We start from the raw sequence: 13,134 nt of genomic DNA, 5'->3' as shown, positions 1-13,134 counted from the left end.
TAACTATACCAATGGAGCCTTGAACTAGTCTCAAACCACAGACCAAAACACGTAGGTGGATGTGTACATACTCAATCATGGGTGGGTTTCTATTTTCACACATACCCAGCTCCGACCACTTTGCTTCATTACTACATTATGGTTAGGTGGTAAAACAAGTATCTTCATTTAGGAAAGCTTCATTCAACAAGGTGGTCAGCAGCGAGGTTCACACTCTACATCCCGAACCAAACACATCGCTAGGTATGTACAGAGAGACTTCCTCGCCAACAATACACTGCTGGAAAGGCAGGTTTTGTACAAACACTATCTGGCAACAGTTTTACCGGTTACAATTGGGAAGGCATCTGGAAGAAAGTTCCCTTTTTCCATCTCTCCTCCTCCTCTTCCTCCTCCTCCTCAGTGAGCCTCCGAGCTCTGCTGGGAAGACATTCCCATACGGTGCTGGTTTGTGAGGCGGCAAAGACCCAGTTACACGTATGCTCAGGCGGGGTCTCACAGCCCCTGTCTGTCACCAAGGCTGCATGTTAGGAGGCCTTCTTGTGAGGACTGCTACGCAAGCTCTCCTTGCTCCTCCTCTGCCGAACCACGAAGTCCTTCTCCGAGGAGAGAGGGAGGGAACAACGGTCTGTGCTTTGGGCTGGGGGTGCTCTGGTCACCTCCCTGCCCACGTTCTGTTTCCTGGCTGGGGGAGGCTGGGTAAGCTCCCTCCCTTTGGGTTCTCCTGTGGTAGCAGTTACTGACAGCGCCCTGTCCCGGTGGCCGGCTGTGCTGGGCACCTGTGGATCTGGGGGGTGTGACTCCAGGGCAGAGTTGGAGAGGCGGAAGGAGGGCAGGGAGTCACTCTTTGTCATTTGGCTTCGGCCATCTCCCCCAGACTGGGACTTCCTGTGGTCCCTGCTGCTGGGGGCTGGGGATTCTGAGGTCCCCGCGATTGCCTTGGCCGATGAGGGGCTGCTGGTGGCTGCGGTGGTGACCTCTCGTACTGCAGGTTGGGCCTCGGGAAAGCTGGCTGAATAGCTCAGAGACTTTTCTGGGGGGCCAGCTGAGCGGAGAGAACTCTGTGCAGTGGCAGAGGGTGACCGTTTCATACCGCTGGGCTTGCCTGTTTCAGCCAGTGGCTTCTGAGAACCAGGCCCTTTCCCCTTGGACTCTGAGAAGCCCTTCCCCATGCCCACGGCTGGCCTCTCGGGCCTTTGAGAGGGCTCTGGGGCTGGAGCATAAAGTGCTTCTGTGCATTTCTTCCCATCTGACTTCCTGTCCCCCGTGGAAGCTTGCTGACTTGGGCTTTTGTCTGTCTGTCTACACAGAGTGGGGCAGTCTTTCACAGTGGGTGGTTTGGGATGCTTTGGAGACAGGCTTTGCTTTTCACCAGCGGTGAGAAGTTTCTGGTCTGCTGCGTCACTGCACCCTGCATGTCCTTGTCTGGGTGGATGCTTCTCCTGCGTCTCTTGGGGACAGCCTCCGTTGGCGGTTTTCAGTTTCGCGTCTAGAGGACTCTCTTCAGTGTGGAGTGTGATAGTGACCCGACCTTCTCCCTGCCCAAACACGTCGACCGCTTTGCCCTGGGTGGCCAGGATGGCAGGGTACATGTCCAAGGGACCCTTGCTGCCACCCTTCCCCTCTCTGCTGGAGCCGCCGCCGCCCAGGGCTTGAGTAACAGTCTCTTTGCCTTTTGCAGACCCGGCACTCAGCTTCTGTGAGGAGAGGGACCTGTCTGGGTGCTTAGACTTTGAAGGGCTGGGGTCAGGGCCAGGCCGGGACTTAGGACTATGGCAGTCACTGTGCCCAGCACCGGCGGTGGCAGTGGTGGTGGTGGTGGCGGTGGTGGCAGCAGCAGATCGGGGAGTGTCCTGGAGGCTGGTGTTCAGTTCTATGGCAGCAGCAGCAGCAGCGGCGGCAGCAGGGTTGGTCCCCAGCTCCTTGGTCGAAGTGTGGCTTGGAGAACTGGGATGCTGCCAAGCTGCTGGGTTGGCCAGCTCTTTGGTGGTCAGGGGTTGTTGAGGGCCGTTGCCTCCAGGCCTTTGCAGGGCCTGTTCCTTCCTGTCGGGCTCCCTGGGAGTCTGTTTCTGCAAAGAGGGGGTGGTGGAGAGCTTCTCGCGCCTCTCGCTCTCAGTTCCTGGTGGCTGAGGAGGGTGCCTGGCAGCAGGAACTTCAGGTTTGGATTCTGTGCCTTTTCTTGCCCTGCCTACCTCCTTGTCATACAGAAGCCCAGCTGAGCGCAAGGAGTCCTCCCTGGCCAGGGGCTTTACCTCGTCTTGGCCATCTCTGTAGTGGGTTTTTGCACATGCCCATGTTTTCTCCATAGTCTGGGTCTGCATGTAGAAATCAAGGTGGGTCTTTCCCCCAGAAGGGAGGCTTTTGGAACTGTCACTAGCTTTCCCAGTCTCTGCAGGACACAGCTTCACACGGGGGTCTCTGTGTACATCATCCCTCATGGTAGAGCACTCACTCTTCACCTTTTCAGATGGTTCCTTCAGATATGGCTTCTCCTTTGAGGAGATCCCTTCCGGTGGGAGCTGGGCACGTATACCCAGCTTTGCTGGGTCAACATTGTGTAGGGGCTGCCCAGGGACAGGGAGGACCTTGGTGTCACCAGAGCGGTCTTGGTGTTTGGTGGGACTCCCCTCTTTCTGCTGGAGGTGGCTCTCTGTGACAGCTGCTGTGTTCCTGGTAGCAGGATGAATAACCTTCCTGTCCTGCTTTGACTTTGGTTCTGGCCCAGGAGCTGCAAGGGAGTCCTGCAGACCCCGGCTCGGAGGCAGGAACCGAGGCTCCAGCAGGTAAGATTTACTCACCTTCAAGCTGGTGGAGGAAGGCTCTCTCAGGCTGGTGGAGTCACTCTTTTTCCCACTGCTACTGGGAAGGGCGGGTGGCCCCGAGGATCCCGTGTTGACACCTGGGCTGGGGCTCTGTGCAGGCTCTGGGGAAGGCAACTCTGTTTTGGAGGCATGAGGTCCAGACAGGAGAGCAATGTCCAGTGTGCCCTCAATTGGCTTCAGGCATGACACTGACCTGCCCTCCAGCTTATACTCAGAGGGACTCTTCCTCACGGGGGACTCGGGAGCAATGAAGCCTGGTTTCTCACCTCCGTTCTCTACCCGGCCAGCTAAGGCTTTGAGAGGGACAAAGGAAACAGCACTCATCTGAGATGTGTGGGTACTGTTGATGAATGCCCGGCTCTCAGAGGCTGGCATGGTCTCCTGCTGTCCAGCCATGGGCCGAATAGGGTTCCCTGGCAAGCCCTCATGGGCGCTAGATGTCATCTTGGGTTTCAGGATGGCACAGTGACTGTCATCTTTGTCGTCCAGGGACATTTTCTTTCGGAGGTAATCAATATTAGCCAGCTTGCTGTCTGGTTTCTCACTTCGAAGGAGCTCTTTGGCCTGGGAGGCCTTCTCTGTGTATTCACCCTTTCCAGGAGTGGGCCTGTCAGGGATGTGATACATACTATCCTGGAGGGTGCTAGAAGCCGAGGCCCGTTTAAAGTCACTTAGAGACTGGCTGTGCTCCCCAGGGGCCAGGCTGCACGGTGCCCCGTCTGAGGTCGCCCCTTCAATGGCCCGCACGCTGGCCTGCTTGTGAAGTGTGTCCTTCAGCAGGCTGCCCCCAGAAGGAGACTCTGATGGTGTGTTCTCAAAATGACCTGACCTTTCCAACCCCTTGGGGTACACTTTCTTCTCTCTCTCCTCCAGTCTGAAGAGAGCATAGTTTTCTGAATCACCACCGAGGCTGTGAGGTTTCTGGTGGGATTCATGTTTCTCCTCCGGTTTCTTCCCTATGACCTTGGCCTTCAGCTTGTCCCGGTCCAGGTCGTCCACAGACTCCTGCCTGCCCAGCTTCCGTGATACAGGGCGTTTCAGACAGCCTTGTTCCACTGGCCTGGCTCGACTGAGGGAAGGCGCATCACATACATTCTCCTCCAGGCTCTGCAATGTCACATCCCGCTGGCACTGCTCCCTCTGTACCTCCTCTTGCGTCACCTCCAGGCTGTGCTTGCGGGAACACAGGTGCTTCTTGTCGCTGCCATACGAGGGTGACAGCTTTTCCTCAGACTGTACCCGCTTCAGCAGCGGGGAGCGGGGCGGCTCTGCACTCTTGGGCCTCACGATGTGTCTGACGATTGTAGGGGGAGAGTGCATCTTGCTAGGAAAGGCCTGGGTGATCTTGGCGTTGCCCAGTGAGTGTCCCAACAGCGGGGATGGTGAACGCTGAGGGGAGGTAGGCTGGGGGGTTGGAGAGGGTGTCCTGGCCAGAGGGGAGAGTGGGATGCTGCCAGCTGACTTCCGCCTTCCAGAGCGGTATCGCTGGCCACTGAGTTTGGGGGCCAGGCCATGGAGGGTGCTGGGCCGGATGTGCCCTGAACCTGCTGGAGAATTGGGGGCGCTTGAACTTGGTGAGCTGCTCTGGGAAGAATTTGTACCTGTGGGTAGAAAACATGGGACTGTGAGAAACTAGATGTTTTTCCTTTTCTTCCCACACTTCTGTCTCAGAAGTTCAGGGACGGCATCTCACATAGGCCTCCCCACAGCCCTATTACCCACTTTATTCTAATAGTCAGAACGGTCCCCAATTGTGTCCTGAGTGCTGTCTGTCACATGCCAAATTCAGCCTGTTTTCATCATCCTTGCCTGGCTTATGTCTTCCAGGACATAAGGAAGATGTCCTTTCCTTTCCACTCTCTAAGGCTGTCTAGGCTAGATCTACTCACCCGATGGGAAATCTGGGGTTGAGCGATAGCTGGGTGTTGGAGATCGTGGGGACAAGCTGTGAGTAGGGGAACCCGGGAGGCTCTCTCCAGATGACAGGGATCGGTTCAAGCAGGAAAAACTCCGGCTGGTGTGGAGTAGAGGAGAAGGCTGCTTGGCTAACTTCTTGAAGAGAGATCTCCTCCTGAGCGGAGACGGGAGCATGGGGTCAGAATGTACGTCCAACAACAACCCTCGTGACCGCCACGTCTTCAGTCCCACCACCGTCACACAGTGACATGACAGCCGACCCACAAAATGCCACTTCTGTTACTGACAACCTCCTCGCGGCTGAGGAGACCGACAGTATGCAGGAAGGATCTCTTAATTCCAAACAGCAAGAAATAGTAAAGTAAGACCGTTATGAAATAGGAAAATCCTTCACTCTGAGTACGCTCACGCCTTGTACTGGCATGACTCAAGATGAGCGCTTTTCTCCCCGTGACTGTTGTCTTGGGTGTAGACTTAGTTTAAGGTAGGAGGTTTTGAGCAGCGTTGTTCATTTGTGAAGGACTATTGGCTGGGCTTTTTCCACTGGGGACTTGTAAATATGCCCAACACAATATATGCTGTGTCTTTACATGGGAGGCATGGAGCGAGGAGAAGCCGAGGCTGTCGTATCAGTGGGCAACAGATACAAATGTGCATTCAGTGTTAAAAGAGTTCATTATAAGAAAAATGTATGAAATGCTCATGGCTTATCAGTGCAGTAACTGTACATGGTTCTTTTTCCAAAGGGGCCTAGGACAGCCCTGGTAGTTGTTACAATGCTAAACATTAAAACATTTTTCCTGTGTAACCTGAAGAAAATGGAAATATGAAGGCCCCCCCCCCTCAAAAAACCCAGAGTGATCCTAGAACCTGTCTGAAAGGAAAATTAAGTGCATTTGGGAGCAAACGACAGATAAGGGGCTAGAGAGATGGCTCAGCAGTTAGGAACACTGGCTGCTCTTCCAGAGGACCCAGGTTTGATTTTCAGCACCCGCATGGTGGGTCTCGACCATCTCTACCTTCAGTTCCAGGGAATCTGACACCGTCTTCTGGCCTCTGTGGGTACCTGGCAAGCGCATGGTGCACAGACATCCATGCAGGCAGAACACCCATATACATAAAAAAGAAGTCAGCTATAAACTTGTGAAGAAGCACCCCACTTTCTCCTGTCTCTGGAGGGACCACCTTCGACTCTCTTACCTGTTTCTACTTCCGTCTCTATAGTGTATAGAACTCTCGTAACTCATATGCTTACATGGTTATTTTAGTTTTTCTAGGCCCGGGGCGTATCTGTTGATATACAACCATGGAAAATGAGAAGCTGAGTCAGGAAGTGTCGGCCTGCAATCCCAGTGCATTGGAAGGCTGGGGCAGGAGGATCCCAAATTCAAGGCCTGTCTAGGGTACAGTGTGAATACAAAGCTACAGAGTCAATTTAAGGACAGCCTGGGAAACTGGGACTCTGTCTCAAAACAAAACAATGACCAAAAATAAAAAAGAAAGTCGAGGATGTTGCTCAGTGGTGGAACATTTGCCTATGTGCATGAGGCCTAGGCCCAATCCCCAGCACTTAAGCAAAAGAACCCCAAAACATCACCATAGAATTAGCATTAGACTTCTAAAGTCACTTCTATCTTCTGACACTCTATGCTGTCCCTCTCCTACTGGCCCTAAGATATCTAAAGCAAAAATATCCCAAACACCCCCCCCCCTCCAATTTGATTACTTAAATGGCTCCTGCACATGTAACTGTTTTTCCTGGCATTAATAAAGCACTTTCATTAGCTCATTTCTTTTACATTTCTATCCAGAAGTCTTAGCGTGATGAGACTCTCAGGTTCAAGTGAACAAAGGATCATGACTACGGCAGCTCAAAGGAGCCATACCCAGACCGGAAAGAAACAACGTGATGAGACTCTCAGGTTCAAGTGAACAAAGGATCATGACTACGGCAGCTCAAAGGAGCCATACCCAGACCGGAAAGAAACAACCCTTCCCAGCGCACAGATTCACACAATCTTTAGTCTGTGTGTAGAACTTCCCACACTTGCCTATCCGCCACTGTGCGTCACTTCATTAGATTTCAGTTAGACAAAGCTCTGTTATTCCCAGACTTATTTGAAAGGTTTAAAGATGCAGTTATTTTGTGATATATGACCTTAAAAAACAGACAAGCAAAAAAAAAAAAAAAAAAAAAAAAGGCCTCCTTAATCACATAAAGGACATTTTAACTGCAGATTCCATGTACAAAACTGCCTGCTGGTCAAGTGTATCAAATCCAACTCTCCTGAAATGACATCTAAAGGCTTAAGCAAACAACCAATGACAAAACAAAGGGAAATAAAAATACAGCCGAGCTGAGGAGATGGCTCAGCAGGTAACGGTGCTCGCCCCACAACATGACCAGCTGCGGCCAACAATCCCTTGAGCCTATGGTGGGAGGAGAGAACTGGCTCCCCAAAAGTTGCCCTCTGATGCACTGTGCTATGTGTGTGCCTATGTACAGACACACAAACCAATAAATATATATATTTTTAAAACCAGGGTGATGGCTATTCTTGATTGTCAACTTGACCACATCTGGAACTTAAACCCAAAAATGGAGGGCAAACCTGTGAGGTTTTTCTTTTTCTTTCTTTCTTTCTTTCCTTTTTTTTTTTTTTTTTTTTTGCTTAATTTGAATCCACTTCTAATCTGGATCTTTGAGTTAGGAAGATAGGCCTTTAATCTGGGCCACACCATCTGCTGGAAGCCTATAGAAGGACACAGAAGAAGGAAGCTTTTGCTCTTTGCCTGCTGGTTCTCACCTTGCTAGCACGTCCATTCCTTCACTGACATTGAAGCCTGGTTCTTTTGAGATTCCAGCATATACTGAAGACCAGCTGAGACAAATTTCCAGCCTTGTGGACTAAGGAACTACTGGATTCTTGGACTTTCCAATCACAGCCAGTCATTGTTGGATAAGCTGGACTGCAGCCTGTAAGTCATTCTAATAAATCCCCTTTCTAGGTTCATTCTGTAAGTTCTGTTAGCCTAGAGTCTAGAGACCCCTGGCTAGTACAACCAGGAAAGGACTTTTCATGGTGTCCACACATGCTAAAGAAAACAGCAAACTTTTTACAGTGAGGGCCAGTAATTCTTTCTGCTATACATGGAATGCATTAAACTTTAATGTCTACTGTGAACTGTGGTCTACCATTTCTCATAGAGAACTACCTTTCTTATGCATACTTGATAAGGAATACGGTTTATCCAGCACAGGTGGCTATGAACCTTTCAAGAATGCTGACCCAACTGACCTTTCTAGACTTTCCTTCTTTTTCGACTTCTTGCTCCTTCTCACCATCCGGCTCTTGTAACTGTTCCTTCTGGCGGGTCCTGTTTTGATGGATGTGTTTTCAAACGGGGTGGTGGTGATTGACACCTTATTCCCACTCTATAAAGAAAGAGATGAGGCAGTATTAAAAAGAAGTGCTGTGAAGAAGCAAGATCAGAACTAAGAGATTCAAAGACAAGCAACAAGATAAGTGCGTTGTGTAACGGGGCCTTCCATTGCCAAATAATGTCACAGTCAGCAAAGTCCTGACAACCCAAATGGGGTGGAAGGCAAAGTGACAAGTCTCTTTAGTGAGTGGCTGTGGTGGGAGTCCACATAGTCCACATATCTGAGTCAAATCCAAGCTCTAAATATTAGCCGGCTGCTTGCCCTACATGTACTAGCTACCAGCAGAACCCGCCATCTCCTGGAGCTCAGCAGAGGAGTGAGAGTTTGCAAAGCCTTTAACACCGAGTGTGACACATGGAAAGGACTCTATAAATAACAGCTATCTTCATCCATATGTATTATAGCAATGTGCCCAGTAGCTGTCTGGTCTTGCTTGATATATTTTCCTCCTTTCTCTGTTTCATGTTTTTCTTTGACCTAGAAATCATAGGGCGACAAAACTGAATGAGACTTTTATTTGTAATGATGTTAGAAGGTTCCTTTTCTTATTGTCATAAAGCCTGGCAGCTTGCAGAGCTGGGATGTATGTGCCAGGCCATGGGGAAGGCTCTCTTTAACCAGGGCAGGCGCAGCGACATGATTCCTGGTGGGTCTCTGTGTCCTTTCTCTTCATCTTGGGGCTTGCTAGGCAGGCCCGAGGGATGAAGGTGAGCACAGAGTCCTGAAGCTAAGTATAGGGATGCCAGGTCTGGTGGGCAGAGGCTCTGCTTCCTACAGTCTCCTTGAATGTCATCATAGCCAGAGGATAACCACATTATTTCAAAGTCAGAGGTGGCTGTGATAAACTCGAAGGGAGAAACAGTCCAAGAACAAGGGCTTTTTAAAAGGTCCTTGCCAGGAAGATGCTGACAGCTAAGCTCTAAGCCACACCAAACCATGGGAAGACAAGTGCTGTGGGAATAGGAGACTGGGAAAGCAAATCTCTGCTTCACCAAGAATCTACCATCTTTCCCCCTGATTGGGAAATATCCTATGCTATTATAGGAAGAAAATTATAAAGCAAAAATTAAAAGAAAAAAATTTTAAAAAACCACTGAAATCTCCACTGAGCTACCATTGGTAATATTTCAATCTATTTCCTGCTGGGTTTTAATTGTTTTTGAGGAGGAAGGGCGGGAATCAGACCTAGGGCCTCGGTGCATGCAGAATAAGCACTCTGTCATTAAACAACAAAGCTGTCATTCCTAGCCCATCCTAGTCTCTCTTTGGGCATGATAAATCTATGCACATCTTATAAACTATTTTCATGTTGGATTTGTAGCTTTCTGTTTTCCATTTCACATGTCTGAAAACCTCTCATCATTAAATATTCTCTAAGGACATGCTTTGTATCGGTTGCCTGCTGGTATCTCTCCACTGTTACTCTTTTCTGGTTTTTAGTGCTATGAGTTGATGGTCCATTAGTTATTTATATTTCTTTAGGGCAGTGGTTCTCAACCTTCCTAATGCTGTGACCTTTTAATACAGTCCCTCACGTCATGGTGGCCCCCAGCCGGAAAATTATTTCGTTGTTACTTCATAACTGTAATTTTGCTACTGTTATGAATCGTAATGTAAATATCTGATATGTGACCCTGTGAAAGGGCTAGGTGACCCTGGGGGTTGCAACCCACAGGTTGAGAACCATTGCCTTACAGACCGCTTTGTTCATGCTTCAGTCTAGTATTGAAAAGACGGCAGGCATTTTATTATTGCCTTCATAGTTCTTTACATATCATTTTAGAAATATAATCTCACACCTAATAATAGATTTGCAGAAAATATTTTAGGCAGATGGAGTTTGAATTCCCACAGAAAGATGTTATGTGTCTTACATGCAAATGCAAAACTTTTCAAAGTTTACATTTACTTTAATGGTAGAGATTGGCCTTCTAGTTTTTGAAATGGAAAATTCACTATTGGAGATTTTTGGAAGGAGGTCTTCATATACTGAATGAACCTATGACGACATCAGACTTTCATGATGGATGAAAGGGAAATAAAGCAGCTGGGAAGTATCTTTCACTGGTGTTATGATCACTAGGGCTGTCTTACCCCATGAGCCACTGGGCCTGTATTCAAGTGCATTTCAGCATTGGGTTTTTTTTTTTTTTTAAAGCGGAGTCTCACACTGTAGTCCAGGCTGGCCCAGAACTCACAATGTAGCCCAAGTTGGCCTCAAACTTGTGGCAGGGACTTTTATATCTTTGTAAGAGTCTAACAGTGCCATCTGGTGTCTTAAAAACACAATTTAGGTTTTAAGCCATTTCCACATATCTCTATTTTTATACCCAAGGGTTGGGTCACCACTCATGAGTTGAGAAGGGACTGTCACCCTAGGATAGTAGATAATGACAACAGTTCCAAGGACCCCAAGATTCTTGTTCTCAGCGTCATCGTGGTAAGTGGAACAGCCAAAGCCTGGCTACTGTGTCCCCCATCCCCAAGTGCTCCTCCTTCCCACCCTGCTCCATGTGGGCAGCAGGTGCCTGGTCCCCACTACTCTCCAGTGTAGAGCATGGCTTGTGTTTATCCTAGCGGTGGTGGCAAAACAGTCACATGACATGTGGGGCATGCTCAGAGTACTAGGTCACTGAGAAATGGAGACAGAAGCATGATAAAATTGTATAAGATAAACATGAATATTTCTCATTAGAAAATAGAGAGGTGCACGGCTTGCTGACTCAGCACGTTGCAAGTTCTGAATAAACACCTCCTTTGACAATAACTAAACCTACTTTTTCTTTGTTTCCACATATAACTTTTCAAAAAGCAATTCATTTGACTGATGTGCATACAGCACAGACAGCCCCTCTAATAAGAAATACACAAGATACATCATGCAAATATTAGAAACATCAGGAGAAATGGTAAATGAAAAAAAAAATGGGTGCTATTTGTGAAGCCTGCCACCTGGTGGATCCACCTAGCTACAGCAAGAGCTGTATGAGCTACCGCAACCTGATGAATGAGGAACCTCTTAGAGACAGTGAAAGCTTTGAAAAAACAATAACAACAACAGAAAGAAAGAAAGCAAACTGCTACATGTCCAGTTCATTCACTTTTACCTGAAACTCTTTTTTGCGCATAGTGCCCAGTGGGAGGGAAATGATTTGAAGTTGGCTGAACTGAGTACAGTAGCTGATGTCAGGCTATCAAGGTCTCCGTCTGGCTTTGTCAGTTTACTCATTGGCCTTAGGGTAATTATTCACTGAGGACCACTGTTTCTATCTGATGTTCCTGGTAGAGCTCAGCTGGGGGGCAGGATCTTCCTGCATCATCCTTTGTGTCTGGGGCCCTGACTCTTCTCCTCCATCCTAGCTCCAGCATGCTTGCAACACCTCATCCCTATGAACCAAGGCTTCATTCATCCCACTAGGCTCACTGTGTACTGAAGACTTGAGACCCACCCACCCACTTCACATCTGCACATCTACTCACGGAGCCTGGACTATCCCGAATCTATTTGTCCATGCACTAAATCTCTGACCCTCTTTCAAGGCCTGCACAGACTGACCCCCAGTTCTTACAGGCTCTTTCCGTGCATGCTGGTAGAGAGCCATCTTTCTTTCTTCTGAGCTTCTGCCATGTTTACAGTCTGTTCCTTATGTTTCCCGCTTTGATTCAAGGCTGGTGTTGCCACTGCTTCCTGCTGTGAGCACTAGACTGTGAGGTACTAGTAATTAGATGCATGTGTTGGAGCAGTGTGCGGTAGACGTTGAAAGCGCAGCCCCTGAGTCACACTGCCTGGATAGAACCCATCCTCCGAGCAGATGGGGGTGGCTGCCTTGTTCATGTCTCTCTACTTTGGTTTTTGTGTCTGGAAAATGGGGACACTTCTTTTTATATCATCTACCTCAAGAGAATAAACAAGGATGACATGAGTGTGTCTAAAACACAGCAGAGCCTGGTGGGGGCCAGGTACTTGTGCTTCATTAGCTATGTATGTTGTATGTGTGCTAATGCTGTGTAGGATCGTGTAGGATCGTGTGTGTGTAACATGTAAGGTCAGAGGATACCTTGGATGGTTTTTCTCAGCTACTGTCTACCTTGTTTTTTGATACAAGATCTGGAAATTCACTAACGAGGCTAACCTGGCTGGCCCACAAAACCAGAGCTCTTTCTGTCTCTGCTTCCCCAGTGGTGAGATCACAAGTGCCACTGTACCCAGATGTTTCACCATGGCTCTAGATCAATGGTTCTCAACCTGTGGGCCGTGACCCATTTGGGGGTCACAGATACCTTGCATATCAGATAGTTACATTAATATTCATAACAGTAGCAAAATTATAGTTATGGAGTAGCAACAGAATAATTCTATGGTCGGAGGGTGGCAGCATTAGGGAAGGTTGAGAACCACTGTTCTAGAGGCTCAAACTCAAGTCCCCATGCTCTCAAGGGAAGTACTTTACCAACTGAACTATAACCTCAGCTCCCTGTTACCTATTTTGCTGTGTTGCTTCTGTTTTTACATGACTCATTCTTTAGCCCAAAGCTCTGGCTATGTCAGTGTCTTAACAAATACGGGACGGTCATGCTATTTGGTTGTCCCAACTCCATAATTGAGGAGCTCCCTAGAGTTCCTGGAAATGAAGTTACTGAACCACGTGGTGGCGAGGCCTAGAGATTCTCCGATGCATCAGGAATTTAAACAAAGCAATCTGGCCAAATGGCACGTTTCCTAATTGCAGAGGGTAAGCCGGACATGTTATCATTTGGGCAAGGGCTGGAACTAGGACAGTGTGGTCTCCATCTATGACTGGAGGGTAAAGCAAGACCATGACCTTCTTTTAGAAAGATTGAAGCTATCCTGTGATCGAGTTCTTCTGGAAGGGAAGGTACAAGGGAACTGAGCGGAGGCCATGATCATCCACCTATCCTATCCCATCAGTCTACTCTGCTGACGGCTGT

At 48.6% G+C, this 13,134-nt stretch overlaps 1 protein-coding gene across 4 annotated transcripts in view; it reads right to left on the bottom strand.

Annotated features, from left to right (window-relative positions):
• Positions 1–395: 395 nt before the first annotated feature.
• Positions 396–13,134, bottom strand: part of LOC131921453 (microtubule-associated serine/threonine-protein kinase 4) — a 211,821-nt gene continuing 199,082 nt past the window's right edge. For all 4 annotated transcript variants that reach the window (XM_059276179.1, XM_059276180.1, XM_059276177.1 and 1 more), the window contains 3 exons: positions 8,039–8,175; positions 4,712–4,893; positions 396–4,423 (listed from right to left, as the gene is read on the bottom strand). In XM_059276179.1, the coding sequence (XP_059132162.1) occupies positions 528–4,423; positions 4,712–4,893; positions 8,039–8,175 (4,215 nt within the window). In that variant the 3' untranslated portion in view covers positions 396–527. The remainder of the gene's footprint in view (positions 4,424–4,711; positions 4,894–8,038; positions 8,176–13,134) is intronic.

The sequence above is a fragment of the Peromyscus eremicus genome, chromosome 11, assembly GCF_949786415.1.
Source record: "Peromyscus eremicus chromosome 11, PerEre_H2_v1, whole genome shotgun sequence".
NCBI classification, from domain to species: Eukaryota; Metazoa; Chordata; class Mammalia; order Rodentia; family Cricetidae; genus Peromyscus; species Peromyscus eremicus.
Note: the sequence above shows the minus strand (reverse complement) of the source record. Positions and strands in the feature narration are given on the sequence as shown.